Genomic DNA, 21,668 nt, shown 5'->3' with positions numbered 1-21,668 from the left:
GATGGTGGAGGAGTGAGTGGAAGTCACACTGACCTCCTCCCAGGACCAACCTGGAATTACAACTAAATTGTGGAGAAATCACCTGGAACAAACAACTGAACAATAGCAAGAGAGGAGCCCTGTAACCTCAGAGACAGAAAAATCGGCTTTTAGTGCAATCTAACTGGTAAGGAGTGCGGTACAGACCTGAGAAGGCAGGTGGGGTGCCCATGGGAGGAAGCAGCACCAGAAGGATATTGAAATGGCCACTGGCACCCCCCCTGAGATGAGTGGGGTCTAAACAAAAAGTAGCGATCTCTAGCCCACAGCACTAGAACCCAAAAAGTCCACAGAAAACAGCCAGCTGTGAAAAGCAGCAGGGTGTTGCCCTCTGCCAGAGACAGGAGGCTGGAGACACAAAGAGCCTTGTAAAGGGCCAATGCAAAATTTTTATTTGCAGCGACTTACTCTGGTCTATAGCAAAGGTGGGGGCAGAGTGGGCTAGAGACGCCTGAGGAGAGACTGGGGAAGGAGGCTTTGGGGAGAGAATTGAGAGAGCAGCCGGCAGGATCTCGGTGCTGACTCATCCCCCATGCAGCAGCAGCCATCTTGCTCAGGCAGAGACCACTCCCCCTGAGTGACACCAGCGTCAAGGACCCAATAGCCCCGCCCCCAGGTGGGATTCCACCGTGCCCTGTGCTGTCTGAGCTGGCCTGCAGAGTGCAGAATGACTAGATTAACAGTTGAAGGAGAGAGCCACAGCCAGTAGATTACTGGAAGCCTTGAACAGACTGCCTAAGGTCAGACAGGGACAACATCTGACATCATCAGAGGCAGATCCAGAAAGTAAAAACAGCAGTCTCCGACCATAGAAGTTCACAACACAAAGTCAGGAAATCAAGACAGATCAATTTAAGAAGCAGAAGCAAAAAAGAAGAGTCTCACAAATAATGGGAAGACAAAGAAACACCCCCTAGTTGAAGGGAAAGGAGCAATCCCCACAAAAAGAACTAAATGAAATAGAGGCAAGTAAACTATCAGATATTGAGTTTAAAACAACAGTTCTAAGGAAGCTCAATGAGCTCAGTGAGCTCAGAGAGAATTACCAAAAACTAAAGGGAAACTATGAGGAACTTACTGCAAACTATATCAGCATGAAAAAGGACATAGAAACTATCCATAAGAGACAAGAGGAAATGAAGAAGACAATTTCTGAATTGAAGAACACAGTAGAAGGAATCCAAAGCAGGCTGGATGAAGCTGAGGACTGAATCAGCGAGCTGGAGACAAGGTAGAAAGAAAGCTCCCACAAAGAGCAAGAAAATGAAAAAAGACTCAAAAAGAATGAAGAGGCATTTAGAGAAATGCAAGACAACCTGAAACATAATAATATCCGTATAATGGGGATACCAGAAGGAGAAGAGGAGGAGGAAGAGATAGAGAACCTGTTTGAAAAAGTAATGATGGAAAATTTCCCTCATGGGAGGAGAGAAAAAGTGACACAAGTCCAAGAAGCACAGAGGGACCCATTCAAGAGGAACCCAATGAGGCCCACTCCAAGACACATCTTCATTAAAATGGTAAATATCAAAAACAAACAGAGAATCCTAAAGCAAGCAAAAGAGAAAGATGTAATAACATATAAGGGAGCCCCGATACAGCTAGCATCTGACTTCTCAACAGAAACACTGCAAGCCAGAATGGACTGGCAAGAAATGTTCCAAGTCATGAAAAGCAAAGGTCTGCAGCCAAGACTGTTCTACCCAGCAAGGCTCTCACTTAAAATGGAAGGTGAAATAAGGAGTTTCCCAAACAAAAGAAGGCTGAAATAATACACTTCCACCAAACCAGCACTGCAAAATATGCTAAAGGGACTACTTTAAGATGAAGGAAAAGTTTCTATGAATACCCAGTTCCTTTCAGAGTTGCCAATACTTGATATTACCAATATTTTTAATACTCATTAATCTGATTGTGACAATGATGTTATTTTAATTGTTCCTTTACTATTTGTTGAAACTAAACCTATTTTAGTATATTCTTGCCTGTTTCTATTATTTTTTTAAAAAAAGCTTTAAATGGCTCTTTGGTATGCTTTATGCATTTTATTGATTCAAGGTTTGTAGAACTTTTTTTCCCTAAAAAAAAACAAAACAAAAACCTATTAACTATGTTTTTGATGCGTTGCAAATACTTTCCTATTATATTCCTTGCCCTTTAACGTTTTTTATATGTATATTACTATATAGTTAAATATTTAATATATTCATACTGTCAATATTTACTTGATAGCTCCTGGGGTTGAATTTTTTACTTCAGGTCATGAAAAATATTAGTTTGTATTTTCTCCTAAAACTCCTTAGATTCTTATCTAAGATCTCATTTGATTTTTAACTCACCTGAATATTTCTTGTATAATGTGTGAAATAGGGTTCTATATTTGTTTTATTTCAAGTAATAGTGGTCCATGTACCTTATTTGTTGAATAAGCCTTATTTTACCCATTGATTTGAAATATCAACTTAATCATACATATATTAATCAGATATATACGTTTGTCTCTAGAATGTTCATTATATTTCTTGGATCTACTTGATTACTTCTGTGCTGGTGTCATGTTCGTTTAATTGCTGAGACTTTATAATGGTTTTAAATTTTTGAGTATTTTATAATTAACTTTGACATTTAAAAAAACAAATAAAATCAATCTGCATTTAAGAAATGAAAGAAAGAAAGAAAGAAAGAAAGAAAGAAAGAAAGAAAGAAAGAAAGAAAGAGAAAGAAAGAAAAGAAAAGAAAGAGAGATGAAACTCCTACCTTTTGCGACAACATGGATGGAAGTGGGGAATATTAAGTTAAGTGAAATAAGCCAGTTGATGAAAGACAATTACCATATGATCTCACCTGTAAGTGGACTCTATTCAACAAAATAAACTAATGAACAAAATAAACCACAGGCACAGAAACATGGAGCAGGCTGAAAGTGACCAAAGGGGATGGGGAAAGAGAACAATGCTGGAAAGAAGTGGAAAGGACTAGACAAAGAACATGTGTGAATGACCCATGGGCATGGACAACAGAGTGGGAATTGACTGTGGGAGTGGGGGGTGGGGGTGGGATGGGTGGAGGAGGGTAAAGGGGTAAAAATTGAGACAACTGTAATAGAATAGACATGATTTATAAATTTAAAAAAATAAATACTAAATAAAAAGAAATTATACTTGGAATATGAATATTTTATTTCTCAAATGTGTGTACACAATATTCAAAAGAAAATATATTTATAACATGGGTACTTTAAAATCTTGCTGAAATCAAGACAGTTATCAATCTTGTGAAACTTCAGTTTGAAGGATATGGTTTACTTTCTTTGCCCGAAATCAAGTCAGGAGAGCCATACTTCCTGAAGTGCTTACTTTCTCTCATAGTTAACTATCTTGGAAAAAGCATAGCTTCTTTATCTGGGGAAGAAATATCACATGAAACTTTTTTTTGTAGCAATTTACACATAACTGAAACAATGAAAATAAAGTAATTTTTTAAAAAGTAAATTCATTAGGGTTACAATGGTAAATAAGTTTATATAGGTTTTAAGTGTACAATTCTATGATAAATCATCTATAAGTTTCAGTGTGTGCCCACCACCCAAAATCCAATCTTCCTCTGTCATCTTATGACATACACGTATATTTTTATGTATGTATCTCCTTGAAATATTAAGTGTAATAAAATTCTTTTATTATAGATTCTATTACCCTTTGTTAAGTATTAAGAAAAATTCAACATATATTATTATCCATCATGCAGCAGGGAAAACACCATCATAAATTTAAATTCATTATCAAACTTAAATTTTAGTTATCCCAAGAATAAGTTATCAAATCATATATATTAATTGGATAGTAAATGTATGTCTTTCCTGACCAAAAGCCACACAGAAGATCACTGTGGTGGATGCAGTAAGCTGTTTTCCTAGGACACTGGACGCTAGTTCTGCCTGCTCTAATTTTCCTAGTTCTCATTTTACACACACACCTCTCCCATTGTGTCTGCCTCTGTGTAATGTCCTCACACCTTTCTCCTGTTCATTTACCTTGTACTCAGCTATGGAACTGAAAGGGGTCTTAGTGATTATGGACCCATAGCTTACAGATGTCAGAACTGAAGCTTGAAAGATGGTGCCCTGATAAAGTCATACACCACTATGTGGCAGAGTGAGGGGATCGTCTCTTGATTATCTCCTGCTGCTGAATGTAAATTTTTAAAAATGTGGGAAATTTTAGCTTTTCCCTCAAGACTCAGTTTCAGTATCCCTCTTCGATAAAGCCATTCCTCACTATGTAGGAAGGGCACCGGTTTGAATGCAAACTATACTGCCTACTTGCCCTGTGACCATAAACAAGTTCTTTTATCTCCATTATCTTAGTGTCCTACTTGGTAAAACGGGGAAGATAACAGCTTCTCTCTCATAGGGCTGTTAAGAGCCTTAAAAAAGTTAATATTCACAAATAACTTAGAATAATGCCAGGCCATTATAAGTGCTCAACAAGCATTAGTTATTATTATAATTGCCCACGTTAATCACCCTTTCCTATTTTGTAATTTCATGAATGCCACCAAGTTAGCATTATTTTCTAGCTGTTTTATTTAGAATGTTAGTTTACTCCAGTTTTTTCTTCCTGACTCAAGTCATTTCAGTGTAGGAACAGTGTCCTATATTTCTTCTGTGTACCTCCATAGGGCCTAATATGATGTTTGATGCAAAATAAGGATTCTGTAAATACTGGTTATTTTTTCCCTGCTGGTTGGTAAGATAAATAGATCTCTAATAATTGCAAATCTGGCAAACTTCAAGATGGTCTCAGAGAAAATGCCAGTTAAAATATATAGCAGTATAATATGCCAGTGCTCTGTTTCTAAAAAAAAAAACAAACAAAAAAAACAAAACAAAGACCACTACTCACTGAGAGTATTTGAAGATAAATTAAAAAGTCCTCAGAATACATATTTCGGGTGGTTTTAGTAGTAGTGGATAAGACGATAGGATATTCTGTGTTACAGCCAGAGTCATTATGTAAGACACGGCTACATACTTTCAAATCGTGTATTGATAGCCTAGTGATATTATTCTAAACCCTGAATTCTGGACAGCATTTTACTCAGACGTGTTTTTAATGCATGTTCTTGGCTACACATTAGAGTTGCTTGGTGAATTTAAAAACTCTTCATTACCCAGGCTTTACCCCAAACCAGTGAGCTCAGAATCTCTGGCACCGGTATTTATTTATTCAGTCTCTTCAGGTGTCTCTTCAGTAGTTCCACTTTGGGGAATTACTGGGACAGTCTGTTAGACTGCAAGACTGTTGTTTGGTGACACATTTATCCAGGGTAGGCCGTATGGTAATTATGGCAGTCTAGCTACCTTATAAAATTCTGTGACATAATATGCAGCCTAGACATTGGCTCACTTTCTAAGAGGAGTTTCGAGGAATGAGGAGATAATTGAATGTGATTCCTGTTGCCAAGGCTCTGTAACCCTGAAACTTTATTTTGTTTGTTTCATTTCCCTTCCCACAGTGATTGTGGCTGGAACTTGTGTTTTCCTTTTTGGCCAGGCTGACTCCTGCAGATGTGTCATTTTCTACACACTGGCTCCCTGCTTTACACCTGACCAGAGGGGAGTGGCAATTCCTGAGTCACCTTCAGCACTCTGTGATTTCCCTGGGAATCTCTCACCCTTTCTAACCTTGCACTTTCTCTGGCTTGAAGAATTTATTCTCAGGATGCAGCTTTAAAAGAAGAGATTCTTAAATCAGAAAAAGAACATAGTTGTGCTATATCAAAATATAGGCTTACCTTTATTTTTTTGGTCAATATGACCTACTAGTCCAAACAACTTCTTATTCTAGAAGATACTATTTCACTAGGTAACATATATGTTACAATTTCTATTATCTTTTATTTTTATAGTTAAATTATTCCTGTAGTTATTGAGAAAACATTTCTTGGCCATCTGTGATGTGTCAGGTATTGTGATAGGTGTTTGGAATATAAAGATAAAAGACCTAGTCCATCACAGACTTCTTGCGCATTGATGGAAGAATGTATTGTATGAACTGCATTGTATTGTATGAACTGCTATGATGACATGCAGGAAAGGCATCTGTCCAAACATGGGGCTACTGTACTAGAACCTGTCAAAAGCATTGGATCTTTTATTTCTCACTATAACTTCAGGACACAGGGGACATGGTATTTCCATTTTACAGATAAGAAAACTGGATGTCAGAATAAGCCATTCACCATTTTCACAAAATCATTAAATGGATGTTCTATTTAACTGCCCACTCCTGGCAATGTTTTTATTACTATTTTTATTAATAAATTTTATTTTTAGAACAGTTTTAGTTAACAGGAAAATCGAGTGGAAAGAATAGATTGCCATATACCCTCATCCCCCACCCCCAATGCAATCTCTCATACCATCACCATCTTACACCACAGTGATACACTCATTACAACAGATGAACCTACAACGACACATCATTATCACTCGAAGCCCATAGTTTACATTAGGGTTCACTTGTAGTGTTGTACATTCCATGAGTGTTGACAAATGCATAATGATATGTTTCCACAATTGTAGTATTATACACGTTCATTTCACTGCCCTAAAAATCCCCTGTGCTCTGCCTGTTCGTCTGTCTCTTGCTCTTAACTGCTGGCAAACCCTGATCTTTTTACTGTCTCCATAGTTTTGCCTTTTCTAGAATGTCATATAGTTGGAATTACACAATATGCTGCCATTTCGGACTGGCTTCTATCATTTAGTAATATCTATTTAATTATTCCTGTCTTTTCATGGCATGATAGTTCATTTTCATTTAGCTTTGAATAATCCATTTTTTGGATCTACTACAATTCATTTATCCATTAACTTACTGAAGGACATTTTGGGTGCTTCCAAGTTTTGACAATTACGAATAAAACTACTATAGATATCCATAGGCATGTTTTTGTATGGACATAAATTTTCAGCTTATTTGGATAAAATAGTAAGGAGTGTGATTACTGGATCATATGGTAAAAGTATATTTATCATATTTTGCTGTGTATAGTGCACTCCTGTGTAAAATATGCACCCACATTTTTGGCCCAAACTTTCAGGAAAAAAAATCTTTCATTTTAATTTTTAATTCAATTATTTATTTATATGTAGAAACAAAATTGATTATCATATTCCAGCGTGTTATTTTGCATATGGATATAATTATTATTTTCTAGAGGTATGCTTTTAATGCATGAGCATAAATAAAATAATTTAAAACATTTATATAGATACGGAATTAGTATTACCCATGTATAATGCACATCCTTATTTTTCCCCTCAAAAATTTGGACAAAAAAGTGCACATTATACATGGCAAAATATGTTTTTTTTTGTAAGAAAATGTCAAACTGTGTTCCAAAGTGGTATACTATTTTTCATTCTCAGCAGCAATGAATAATTTTTCCTGTTGCTTCACATCCTAGCAAGCATTTGATATGGTCAGTGTTTTGGATTTTGGCCATAGTTAAGTGTGTAGTGGCTTTTCATTGTTTCAATTTGTAATTTGCTAATGACATAAGATGTTGAACATCTATTCATATGCCTATTTGCCATCTGTATGTCTTTTTTGGTGAGGTGTCTATTCAGATCATTTGCCCGTTTTTAAAAATTGAGTTATTTTCTTAGAATTGAGTCATTTATTAATATTTTATACCTGAGGTCAACATGAGAGGATTACCTTTCTGAAGAAGGGGAAAAAGCACCTCTTGATACTGGGAGCTGACCTGGCACTCACAGCCAGGTGATGTGTTTTCATGTTGAATGTAAGCAATTTCACATAACATCAACACCAGACAAAACCACTCTGAAACTGCAATGGTTGATATAAAAACGAGACCACCTTATAGTCATGCTTGAACATAGACAAAAGCAAGAACATGGGGCAAACCACCAAAATGACCAACGTTTCCCTCTTCGTGCTAACATGGCTGTTGCTGTTTGTTTTTTTTTCAATCACAGCTTTAGCCCTACTTAATTCCTCATGTGTCCTAGATAAAAATTAATGATACTTAGTGATAAAATTGCCCTCACTTTCTGATAGCACCATATCCAGAAGCATAAGCCATCTTTCTCTGTAACCTCCCCAACAGGACCAGGCAACAGAGGGATGGGGAGTTCCCAAGATGCAGTACTTTCAGTGACAAAATTAGGAAATCCTGAGGCCAGCTTGATCACTATAGTCTCTAAAATAATATAACACAATCCCAGATATTTTAAGAAGCCTCTCCTAACATCCTCTTTCTGAGATACCTTCCAGTTTACAATGGAATTTGGTCTCCCTTACTGTAAATACTTCCAATAAATCCAGCTGTAGGTGTGGCCCTGGTGGTCTTTGGTGATGAGCAGAGACCACGCAATAAAATCAAAGCAGAGCCAATACTATAGCAATGATTTTTTTAGATATTTCTTAACAATAATGTTTTAAATGATTAATTTGCTTCTAACAATAGAAAGTAGAAAGCTGTGCAACTTATGGGGAAGCCCCACAGCATGATGACTCTTAACATAAAAGAAGAATGTCCAGAAAATATTGTTATACCACAATAAGAGTTTGTTTTGTTGTTTGAATAACAGACTTCCCTTCCTTTCTGTCACTCAGGGATCATGTCTGACCACCAGTTTGGTAACCAGTTTATGTGCAGCGTGGTGGCTTCTCACGTGAGTCATCTGCCCACAACCAACCTCAGCTTCGTCTGGATTGCTCCACCTGCTGGCACAGGCTGTGTAAATTTCATGTAAGTACCCACAGTGTCTGTGACTGACATGGAAGGCAAATCATTGGGTTACATACAAGCTAACTACTTAAAATTATTTTAACAAATTTGACTATAAAGCATATAATTTTGGTGTCAAAAAAAAGAGCTGAAAACAACTCTAAAAGGTAACTTTATTTTTTCATATTTATTAATACCTCAAAAGTTCTAAATTAAATTTTGGCTGATAAAATATGCAATAAGATAAAATATGTGAAGAAATAAACACAATATGAAAATTTTTGTTTAGGAAATAAGATGAAAACAAGTACAAAAAAATGCCATGAGGCTCCATGCACATTTTGGAAGACAACCACAAATTTAGCTTTCTGTTTTCTCACAATTAGTGACAAGGGGGAAATGTGATCAGTTAAGAGATTCGTGGTGGTGAGAAGTCAGGGGCTCTGTAGGAACTTAATACCTCTCTCACATGCTTTCATTGAGAGGAAAGAGAAATGTAGTGAGTAATGCTTCAACAGCATTCTTAGGTAAACGCCGCACTATGGCTCAAAGGCTGTGACTTATGACATCTCTCAGTATAGACTATACCCCTACCGCTGCCCCAGAATCACCACTCCTCATCGTTTTTAGTCATCTTTTTTTCACATCAGATTTTTTCACTTCTAATACATGATATACTATATATTTAATTATGCATATTCATTTTCTGTCTCTTTCTGCTGAAATGCAAGTTCCTTGAGGGCAAGAATTTCTTTTTCTGTTTTGTTTATTGATTTGCCCCAACTGTCTAAACAAGTCCCTGATACATATTAAGCATTCACTAAATAGTATTGAATGGTTAAATAGGCTAATGGACCAAGGCCAAAGGCAATTCAGAAACAGCATTCTACGGGCAGTCAGGTAAAAGAGCTGGATGGCATATTGAATAGTTTTCTATTCCAACCTTCTGCTCACACAACAAAATTCCATAAAATATTCATACTTCAAAATTCACCACTAACTTTACCTCCCCTTTAATAGCATACAGTTCAGAGTCAAGGGTTTATGTGGCTTCCACATCACTGATTATATACTCTTTCTGCCTATCCTCTGGATTATGGGGAGGCAAACATCAGATTCATCCCAGCTGGTTGACATATAATCCCATCATTTTCTACCTCAGAAAGTTTTTCATATTTGAACTCATTTCTTGCAGTACCTCTTGCTAAGATTACTGATTGCAATGGCTTCCTTCCTGGTCTCTTCACTCCCAGCCTATTTCTCCTCCAGTCCATCCTAAACATTGTTATCCAGTTAATCTTCCTAAGGTACAACCTTCATCATTCAAAACATTTTTACCCCCAAATTTCCATCTGAAGGCCATCCCTTGAATAGGCTCTTCCCAGTCCTGCTGTTTATTATTTTCTCTTATCTCCCATATCATGTACTTCCCTATAGGGCACTAACTGATGAGAATTCCTACAATTTCCAAATTTTCTAAACATTTTGTGATATTCTTTCTTCTTCCATGCTTTTCCTTATCCCAGGGTGCTTTTTTTTCTCTCAATTTCAATTGTTAACATTCTACCCATTCTTCCAGAACTGTTTAAAAAGCTAACTCTTCTGTCGTGCTTTCCAAGATGTCAACAACAGAAGTGATGTGTGTTGTCAATTTTGCTTGTTACTATTATGTGCTGATTATATTTTACTTTGTACTTTTTTGAGTTAATGCCTTGCCTTTTATGTTAGATTAGATTGGACAGGGACAACTGCTTATTTCTTCACGATTCCTCCACAGCTGGTACAATGCCTCAAACAGAAAAATCATAGAAAATGTACCTTGAATTATATGATATTCAGTGTTGTCTTTTCCTTTGGTTTAATAATCTCTGACTCTTTTGGCATACTTAATTTACTTATGTTGGCACTTAGAAAGATAATTTAAATTCTTCCCATGCATAACTTTTTAATTTAAAACAAGGATTATATTTTGAAAGAACACAAAATAAATTTGTCAATAATATTGAACTGCCTACTTCCCCATAAATATAACTTTTCATTGACTATTTAAAAATGATATTTGATGGCATAAGGCCTCACTCTTCCTGGGATATCAAAGTCTATTTTCTTCTGAGAAATACCTTATTTTAAGTCTTAACCTCAAGGAATGTTTTCTTAGCAGTTGGTCAGAAAAGTACACTGTGGTCAGAAGTAACTTTTACAGACTACAAAGAAGTTTACACACTCTGACTCACATTTCCCAATAAAATTTTGATGATGCAATTTGCACCTTTTAGCATTCTTAATAACATTAAGTCTCTGCTTAATGTAAGCCATGACTATGTTGAACATTACTTAAAGTATCTGCTTCTTGTGTGGGCAACATGCTTTTGTTGATCTCATTTGTATAAAAGCTTGCAATTTCTTACCTTTGTTCCTTACTGCACTATTATGTGTTGAGTAGAGCTATATATAAGTTAGCATCTGTAATTAATATGTGCCCAGCAATACTTGAAGAGGATTGCTAATGCCCAACATTAATTTTATTTTTTAATTTTTTCCATTACCATTTAGTCCCCTTAGGTTACCCCTCTTTTCCCAGCAATCACCACACTGTTGTCCATGTCCATGAGTCCTTTTTCCTTTTGCTTACTCTCCCCACCCCCTGACCTCCCCTGCCCAGATGTTATCCTGCTCTCCATCTATGTCTCTGTCCCCATTTTCCTTGTTAGTTCAGTTTGTTCATTAGATTCCACATATGAGTGAAATTATATTTGCCTTTCTCTGACTGGATTATTTCACTTAGCATAATGTTCTCCAGATCCAGCCATACTGCCTCAATAGATAAAATTTTCTTCTTTTCTCCTGCCAAGTAGTATTTCACTGTGTAAATGTCCCATAGTTGTTTTATTCACCCATGTACTGAGGGATGCTTGGGTTCCTTCCATTTCTTGACAATTTTAAATAATGCTGCAATGAACATAGGGGTGCTTATGTTCTTTCAAATTAGTGTTTCGGTTTCCTTTGGATATATTCCAAGAAGTGGGATTGCTGCATTGAAAGGCAGATCCATTTTTAATTTTTTGAGATATCTCCATACTGCTTTCCACAATGAATGCACCAATCTGCATTCCCAGCAACAGTACAAAAGGGCTTCCATTTCTCCACATCCTCACTAGCACTTGTTGTTTGTTGACGATAACCATTTTGACAGGTGCGAGACGATACCTCATTGCAGTTTTAATTTCCATTTCTCTGATGATTAGTGACATTGAGTATCTTTTTATATGCCTATTGGCCATCAGTATGTCCACTTTGGAGAAGTTGTCTATTCAGGTCCTTTGCACATTTTTTAATTGGGTTGTTTTATTTATTTATTTATTTTGGTGTTCAGTTTTGTAAATTCTTTATACATTTTGGATATTAACCCTCAGATGTATTGGTGAATATGTTCCCCCATTCTGTGGGTTGCCTTTTTATTTTGTTGATTTTCTTTGCTATGCAAAAGCTTTTTATTTTCATATAGTCCCATTTATTTATTTTTTCTTTTGTTTCTCTTGCCTGGGGCTATGTATCCAATAAAACATTGCTACGAGCAGTGTCCAAGACTTTACTGCCAATGTTTTCTTCTAGGATTTTTATGGTTTTGGGTCTAACATTCAAGTCTTTGACCCATTTTGAATTTATTCTTGTGTGTGGTGTAAGATGATGGCCTAGTTTCATTTTACTGCAGCTATATGTCCAATTTTGCCAACACCATTTATTAAATAGACTATATCATATTGTATGTGCTTGCCTCCTCTGTCAAATATTAATTGAATATAAAGGTGTAGGTTTATTTCTGGGCTCTCTATTCTGTTCCATTGATCTCTGTGTCTATTTTTATGCCAGTACCATGCTATTTTGATTTCTATGGCCTTATAGTATAGTTTGATATTAGGTAGTGTGATTCCTCCAAATTTGCTCTTCTTTCTCAGCATTGCTGTTGCTATGCAAGGCCTTTTGTGGTTCCATATAAATTTTTGAATTATTTGTTCTAGCTCTGTAAAGTATGTCATTGAAATCTTGATAGGAATTGTGTTGAATCTATAAATTGCTTTGCATAGTATGGACATTTTAATGATGTTAATTCCTTCTATCCATGAACACAGTTTGTGCTTCTATTTATTTGTATATTCTTCTATTTCTTTCTTTGGTGTCTTGTAATTTTCTGAATACAGATCTTTTATATCCTTGGTAAGGTTAATTCCTAGGTATTTTATTCTTCTTGTAGCAATTGGAAATGGGATTGTTTTCTTAATTTCCCTTTCTGTTAGTTCATTATTGGCATATAAAAATGCAATTGATTTATGGATATTAATTTTGTATCCTGATACTTTGCTGAATTCATATTTCAGTTCTAGTAGTTTCTTGGTGGAATCTTTGGGTTTCTCTCTGTACTGTATCATGTCATTTGCAAATAAATATAGTTTTATTTCTTCCTTTCCAATTTGGATGCCTTTTATTTCTTCTTGTCTGATTGCTATGGCTAGGACTGCTGAATAGGAGACATAAAAGGGACATCCCTGTCTTTTTCCAGTCTTAAGGGGAATGCGTGTAGTTTTTGACCATTAATTATGATACTGGCTGTGGGTTTGTCATATATGGCCTTTATTATGTTTAGATATGTTCCATCTAAATCCACTTGGCTGAGAATATTTATCATAAATGAGTACTGGTTTTTATCAAAAGCTTTTTCTGCATCCATTGATATGATCATATGGTTTTTATCCTTCATTTTGTTTTTATGGTGAATCACATTTATTGATTTGCAAATGTACCAACCTTACATTCCCAGAATAAATCTCACTTGATCATGTTATATGATCTTTTTGATGCATTGATGTATTTGGTTTGCTAACATTTTGTTGAGGATTTTGGTGTCTATGTTCATCGAGGATAGCGACCTATAATTTTCTTTTTTTGTAGTGTCTTTATATGGTTTTAGAATTAAGATAATGCTGGCCTTGTAAAAATGAGTTTGGTAACCTTTCCTCCTCTTGAATTTTATGAAATAGTTTGAGAAAGAGAGATGTTAGTTTTTCTTGGAATGTTTGGTAAAATTCACCATCCAGTCCAGGCTTTTGATTGTTGGGAGTGGTTTGATTACTGCATCAATTTTTACTAGGTGTTACTGTCTATTCAGATTCTCTGATTCTTCCTAACCTAGATTTGGAAGATTGTATGTTTCCTGGAATTTATCCATTTTTTCCAGGTTGTCCAGTGTGTTGGCAGATAGTTGCTCATATAGTTGCTTACAGTCTCTTTTATTCTTTGGTGTCAGTTGTTATTTTTCTTCTTTCAGTTCTGATTTTATTTATTTGGTTCCTCTCTCTTTTTTTCTTGATGAATCTGGTTAAAGGTTTGTTAATCTGGTTTATCTTTTCGAAGAATGAGCTCTTCGATTCATTGATCTTTGTATCATTTTTTAACTCTATTTAATCTATTTCTTTTCTGATTTTTATTATTTCCTTAATCTACTTACTTTGGGTTTTGTTTGTTGTTCTTTTTCAAGTTCATTTAAGTGTGAATTTGGGTTGTTTGTTTGAAATTTTTCTTGTTTTTGAGATAGTCCTGTAATACTATGAATTTCCCTCATACGACTGCTTTCCCAGTGTCCCACACATTTTGGATTGTTTTGTCCTCACTTTCATTTGTTTCACGGTATCTTCGGATTTCTTCCTTGATCTTGTTGTTGACCCATTCATTGTGTAATAACATTATTTAACTTCCATGACTTTGCGTGTTTTTCAGTGTTCTTTTTGTGATTGATTTCTAGTTTTATATGATTGTGGTCAGAAAAGATGCTTGATATTATTGCAGTCTTCTTAAATTTATTGAGACTTATTTTGTGTCCTAACATGGTCTATCCTAGAAAACATTCTATGTGCACTTGAAAAATATGTATATTCTGCTGCTTTGGGGTGAAATGCTCTAAAGATATCAATTAAATCCATTTGATCTAGTATGTCATTTAAGACCGCTATCTGCTTGTTGATTTTTTGTCTGGAAGATCTATTGACTGTATTTCTGTCAGTCTCCCTTTATGTCCATCAAATTTGCTCCACAAAATTAGGTGCACCTATGTTGGGTGTGTAAATGTTTACTAGGTCATATCCTCTTATTGGATTGTTCCCTTTATCATTAGGTAGTGCCCTTCTTTGTCTCTTACGATAGCCTTGGTATTAAAAGTCTATTTTGTTAGATATAAGTACAGCTACTGCAACTTTTTTTCTTTCCATCTGCAAGAAATACCTTTTTCTATCCCTTTACTTTTAGTCTGTGCGTATCTTTCAATCTGAGATGGATCTCTTGAAGGCAGCATATATTTTCTTATCCATTCAGCTACTCTGTGTCTTTTGGTTGGAGCATTAAAGCCATTTACATTTAAGGTGATTATTGATAGATACGTATTCGATGCCATTTTATTGTTAAACTATTTTCCTCTTTTTTTTTTTCCTTTCTCTTTTTCTTCTTCTTAAAGCAAGTCCTTTAACATTTGTTGCAGTACTGGTTTGGTGTTAGCAAACTCCTTTAGCTGTTTGTTGTCTGGAAAACCCCTTATTTCTCCTTTGATTTTATTTTATTTTTTTCTCCTTCGATTTTAAATGATAGCCTTGCTGGGTAAAGTAGCCTTGGTTGAAAGTCCTTGCTTTTCATCACCTTGAATATTTCATGCCACTCCCTTCTGGCCTGAAATGTTTTGTTGAGAAATCAGATGATAGTCTGGTGCTCCCATGTAGGTAACTACCTGCTCCTCTCCTGTGGTTTTAAAAATTCTCTCCTTGTCTTTAAGCCTTGTCATTTTAATTATGAGGTGCCTCAGTGTAGTCCTCTTTGAGCCCAACTTGTGTAAGACTCTCTGAGCTTCCTGGACTTGTATGTCTTTTTCCTTCACCAGATTATGGAAGTTTTCAGTCATTTTTTCTTCAGATAGGTTCTTGATCCCTTGCTCACTCTCTTCTCCTTCTGCTTTTCCCATGATATGGATGTTGTTATGTTTCATGTTGTCCAAAATGTTTCTTAAGCTCTCCACATTTTTTAAAATTCATTTTTCTTTTTGCTGCTCTGCCTGGGTGTTTTTTTTCTACCTTGTCTTCTAAATTACTGGTTCAGTCTTACACTTCATCTAACCTACTGTTTATTCCTTCCAGTGTACTATTCATTTCATATATTGCATTCTTTATTTCTGACTGTTTTTTTAAATGATTTTTTGGTCTTTTTTCATGCTGTTGAATATCCTTACAATCATTACTCTAAAATGTCTATCCGATAAATTGCTTGCCTCCATTTCATCTAGTTCATCTTCTGGAGAATTCTTTGTTCTTTAATTTTGGGCCTGTGTCTTTGTCTTCCCATTTTGGCTTCTTCTTTGTAGCTGTTTCTTTGTATTAGTTAGATCTGCAAAGACTCTGGTGTAGACCGTTGTCTGATGCTGCTTGTGACTGGCCCTGGACAACCTGTTCAGATCTATCAGCAATCCACAGCATGTGGCTCCATCTGCTGGACCTGTCTGTGTGCAGAAATAACCAGGCTGTGCACCAAGGCCATCTTTTATCAGCACCAGGCCTTAGTGAGGGTCAGCTGATATCTCATAGAGCTCCCAGAAGTCTGCCTTAGTTTTTAACCTAATCAATGACATAGCCTCAAGCTGTAACCAGCAGCCTGGCTTTAGCTACACAGGGTGGGGCAGCATAATTCCTATGGACAGACCTATTGCTTCCCCTCAGGCTGATGCCATTTGGAGAGGAATGCTCTCCCTAAGAAGGATGGCTTCTGCAGTATGGGGAATGAGTGAGTATGGGGATCCTGGTGGCTGTTCCTTCAGTTCTCTTCCCAGAGCCACCAACCCCAGACTCTCCTCAAGTGTCTCTAGTCCACTCTGCCCTCCCTCTGCTGGAGCCCACTGAAAGTGGCTGCAAACAAAATGTTATGCATTGGACCTTTAAGAGGCTCTCTGAGTCTTCAGCCATCTTTCTCTAGCAGACAGAACCCCTGCTGCTTTTCACAGCTGGTTATTATCTGGGTTCTTTTCAGAATCTGAAGCTGTAGGCTGGGGGGCCCAGTTTGGGATTTAGACCCCCACTTCTCTGGGAGAACACCCCAGCCACTGAAATATCCCTCCAGAATTTCAACTACCTCTCAAGGGAGCCCAGCCAGCCCTCGTGTGCCTCCTCTGTTCTTCTTACCAGTCTCATTGTGGTGAAATGGTTTTCTCTCTGTCCATGGTTATAAGGCTTTTCTCCAGCTAGTCTTCAGTTAGTTATTCAGGCTTATTTCTCTACAATTTAGTTGTAATTCCAGATTGTTCCTGGGAGGAGGTTAGTGTAGCTTCCGCTTACTTACTCCTCCACCATCTTAGGTCTTTCAAAATTAAATACAATAACACAGAAACCTATGACATTTGCTTTTTAAAGTAGGAAGAAATGCTATTTAGAAATTAAACTCCAGCCATTTTATATGCCTTTATCATATATTTTGTATAATTTTTCTTGTTGTTATTTAATTCATCTCTTTATTTAATTTTTCACATGTCAGTTTTCTTTTTTAACTGATTTTAAATCCTCCAATGTCAGGGTCCATATTAGGTGTTGTTATATACCTAATATACTGAATTACAGACAATAGAAGGCCCTCAATAAAAATTTTAATAGGTAGTAATGATATCATATTTCATTGATACTGAGATACAGATTTTTTAATATCTTTGAATCTATAGAGTTACATCTTAAAATTGGCAGCATTTAGTTTATTTTTTAATGTCTTAAAATTGTGGTATCTTGGATTTGAAGAAATTCCACAACTAATATCTCTTATTTACCATGTGTGGTCTCCCTAGAGTGGCAGCTGAATTGACACTGCACCCAGTTCTGTAATCTCAGAACAGCTGGTGTATGATGCAAACTCTGTGATCTATTTAAATCCTTTAAAAAAATCTCATAATAAGAATTATGGAACATTTGAACTGAAGTCTGAAACAATTACATAATGTGTTGTGTGTGCCTTTCCCAAAGAAGAGCACACTGTATGAATAAACCAGGTTTTTTGGCTAAACCACTTAGCCACATAGTAATTTGGTCTGTCTTTTTTTTTTTTTTTTTTTTTTTTTACTGCACTTCTCATTAAAAATAATCAAGTGAGAGATATAGAGGAAGGGATTCCCTGAGGATAAAGTTGTTGGCTGTACTCGTACAGATGTTTAAAATGGATAAGTAACTAAAATTACTTTATCATTAGTTTTATGACATCTGTTGATAACATTTCAAGTGGTAATTTCAGAGATCTGCTTAGTATCCATATCTTATGACAATATAGTTTTTTGACTTTTATATTTGATTAGTCTCCAGTGACTAGTAAACCTCAAGTTGAAAGAAGCCCTTAATTATCCAAACTTCTTGGATGTAAATTGCCACCCAAAAATCCTGATGGTGAGGAGCGGGTATGGAGAGAAGAGATGGAGGAAGAAGAAGAGAAAGGGGAAGAGGAGGAAAAGGAGGAGGATCAAGAGAAGAAAGTAGAAGAGAAGGAGGAAGAAAAGGAAGAAGAGAAGGAGAAGGAGGGGAGTCAAAAGGTTAGGGACAGGACAAGGGAATGAGGGAAGAGAGGAAGGAATGAAGGAAATATCCAAGTCATCCAACCCTAAATATTAGTGAGAAGCTGCCAGTGAAAGGAGATTGTAAAATAACAATTACAATATTAATTAATAATATTTTTGAAAATACACCATGTGCCAGCCACTGTTCTAAATTTACATCTTATAAACCATTTTATTCTCATAGTAATTCTATGAAGTAGGTTCTGTTATTATCTCAGTTTACAGATGAAGAAATTAAGATACAGTAATGTTACATAATTTGCCTAATATAATTCACCTAGTGAGTGACAGCATGGATTTAGAAGACAGTCCAGCTTCAAGTAGGTGATTTTTGCTACTTCAATGCAATTTCCTCTAAAGTGTTCAATTACCTATTTTATTAGGGTAAAATACCCATGGTATTTATACAATGAAAATTAATCAAGTTTGCAGTATGGTATCAGAATCTCTCCACTTTTTAAAGTGCACTCATGTTTCCTATCCTCATTCAAATACCGAGAGGCACTGATTTAAAGTTCTGAAATATGGAAAACACATTAGACATGGGTTTCATCTTGATATGTATGATGTTGTTCTGTTAATTGAATGTTAATGATATACCATTCTTTGTCATAAGGGAATTCTAGATAGGGAGGAAATGTATGAACTAAAAGCAAAATTTATCACCATTAGATTTAGGTTTAACTGTTTAGACAGATATGCTAGCATAATATTAGAATAAAAATGGAACATAGATCAACTTTGTGCCCAAATTAGTGGCAATTTAGCCATAATTAAACCCCTCAAAACTGAGAAAAGAGCCTTCCAGTCAGGATGGTGGCATAGGTAAATAAGGTACACACATCCTCCATCGAATTCTGGCATGGCAGAAATTCTTTCCTCTAAAATAACAGAAACTTTAACTAAAATGAGGAAAAAAATATATATATACACACACACATTTATGCATATATTTGTATATGAGTGTGTGTATTTAAATATATATGTGTGTATATATATAGTCTGTCTGGAAAGAGTCCAGATACTGTTAATATAATGAGAACAGTTTGTGCAACATTGATTTATGTAACCTGGCAGTCAAGGAGAGTGGACTGGAATGCACATGCATGAACAAAGATGACTTCACTGTATTAGTCAATAAGTGTGGTAGTTGCTGTTGAATGAACATGTGTGGTGTGTAGCCATCACATTCAAAATGACTGAATGAGGCCTGGACATTCTTCCATAGAAACTATTTGTTGTTTTATTTTTGTCCTTATTCAGATTTTCTTTTTTATATTTTAGCGTTGTTCAGTTACAGTTGTCCTGCCTTTTTCCCCGTTGCTCACCCCTACCCCGCCCCCCACACAGTCAATCCCTCCCATTGTCCATGTCCATGAGTCCTCTATTTGTGTTCCTTTTCTTGTCCCTTCCCCTTCTTTCCGCCATTATCTCCCTTCCCCCTCCCCCCGATCACCGTCAGTTTGTTCTTTATTTCCACATCTCTGGTTCTATTTTGCTCATTTGTTTTTTGGTTGATTAGGTTCCACAAATAGGTGAATTCGTATGGTATTTGTCTTTTACCACCAGCCTAATTTCACTAAGCATTATGCTCTCCAGTTTCATCCATGCTGTTGCGAAGGGTAGGAGTTCTTTCTTTCTGCTGCATAATGTTCTATTGTGTTAATGCACCACAGTTTTTGATCCACTCACTTACTGATGAGTACCTAGGCTGTTTCCAGCACTTGTCTATTATAAATAACACTGGTATGAACATTGGGGTGCGTAGGTTCTTTTGAATTGGTGTTTCAGGACTCAGGAGATAGTCCCAGCAGTGAACTCTTTGGATGATTCAGAAGGCCGTAGCTATGGACCAACTGGTGATTGGCAGCTTCATCACAACAGTGCACCAGCTCATGCATCATGTCTTGAGTAGAGATTTTTCCACAAAATATCAAATTACCAGGTGACTTGGCCTCCCTACAGCCCAGAGGTGGCACCCTGACACTTCTGGCTTTTCCCAAAACTAAAATCACCTCTGTAAGGAAAGATATTTCAGACTGCTGATGAGATTCAGGAAAATATTATGGGGCAGCTGACGGTGACTGGGAGAACTGTGTGAGGTCCCCACGTGCCTGCTTTGAAGGGGACTGAGGCATCATTGTCCTATGTACAATGTTTCTTTTATCTTCAGTAAATGCCTCTATTTTTCCTAGTGCATGGGTGCATATTTTCTGGACAGATACTATATCTCTATCTATATGGTGGTTTGAAAGCAAGGGTAAACATGAGGTACTAGGAGAAAGGAGAGGTAACAAAGCTGAATCAGGAAGTGGGAGCTGTGAGTCAGGATTGTGGTCGCATACAAGTATTTCAAGCCTAGATTTAGGTCCCAGACCTAGTTTTAACCTGAGTGGGTCCTAAAGCAGTATAGCAGGAAATAGGGAAGGAAGGGTAGCTAAAACTGGGGACACTACATAAAGTCTGGAACCCCAAATATTGTCCCATCACAGAGGCTTGTCATCTTATTGGAGCCTTGGTCACTTAGAAGAAACATCTCTCAGAATATGGGGAGTCTGATTTTACAATATTAATCTAGTACAGAACATCAAGTTAAGAAATTAACATCTAATAGAAGTTTTATAAGGAAAGAAAAGAAGAATGAGGACAGGTGTATTTCAAGAGCTAATGGAGAATGTTCTAGAATTAAGGAAGAAATGAGTCTTTGCTAGCTAAAATAGATAAAATAAATTAGCACTGATATAGATCATAGTGAACCTTCAGAATATCAAAGACAGAGCAAATCTCAAAGGCAACCAAAGAGAAAAGACAGATTGCCTTTAAGTTAAATTTGGTGTGATCTTATTATCAGCAACAAGATATGCCAGAAGACAATGGAACAGATCTTCAGAGTGGGGAAGGAATATAATTGTCATTTTAGAATTCTATACCTAAGTAAGTTATCATTCAACTGTAACAAAAAATATATTTTCAAAAAATAAGTTTGTTTATTTTTATTGCACATAGATCATTTTAAAGCAAGTTTTTAAAGAATGTGCTTCAATAAAAAACAATACTCTGAAGAAATATGTAGGATAAATGAAATTATGGTATAATAATTAATAATAATAATCAGTAAGCATGTTAGAAACTCTAAGTAGGCATTGAATACACAAATAATTTATAAACTATATTCCAATACCTACTTTAAGACAGAATTTAGAGGCAAAGAGTAACTATTATAATAAGAAACATCATGGGTAAGTTGAAGGGA

General features: G+C 36.1%; 1 protein-coding gene across 2 annotated transcripts in view; it reads left to right on the top strand.

Moving 5' to 3' along the window:
- Positions 1 to 21,668, top strand: part of RELN (reelin) — a 558,168-nt gene that overhangs the window by 162,185 nt on the left and 374,315 nt on the right. For both annotated transcript variants that reach the window (XM_054564075.1, XM_054564074.1), the window contains exon 3: positions 8,688 to 8,823. In XM_054564075.1, coding sequence (XP_054420050.1) covers positions 8,688 to 8,823 — 136 coding nt within the window. The remainder of the gene's footprint in view (positions 1 to 8,687; positions 8,824 to 21,668) is intronic.

This window comes from Pteronotus mesoamericanus, unplaced genomic scaffold (assembly GCF_021234165.1).
Source record: "Pteronotus mesoamericanus isolate MK-2021 breed Mesoamerican mustached bat unplaced genomic scaffold, CSHL_Meso_final scaffold_85, whole genome shotgun sequence".
Classification (NCBI taxonomy): domain Eukaryota; kingdom Metazoa; phylum Chordata; class Mammalia; order Chiroptera; family Mormoopidae; genus Pteronotus; species Pteronotus mesoamericanus.
The sequence above is the reverse complement of the archived record's forward strand: the minus strand, read 5'-3'. Positions and strand labels throughout refer to the sequence as shown.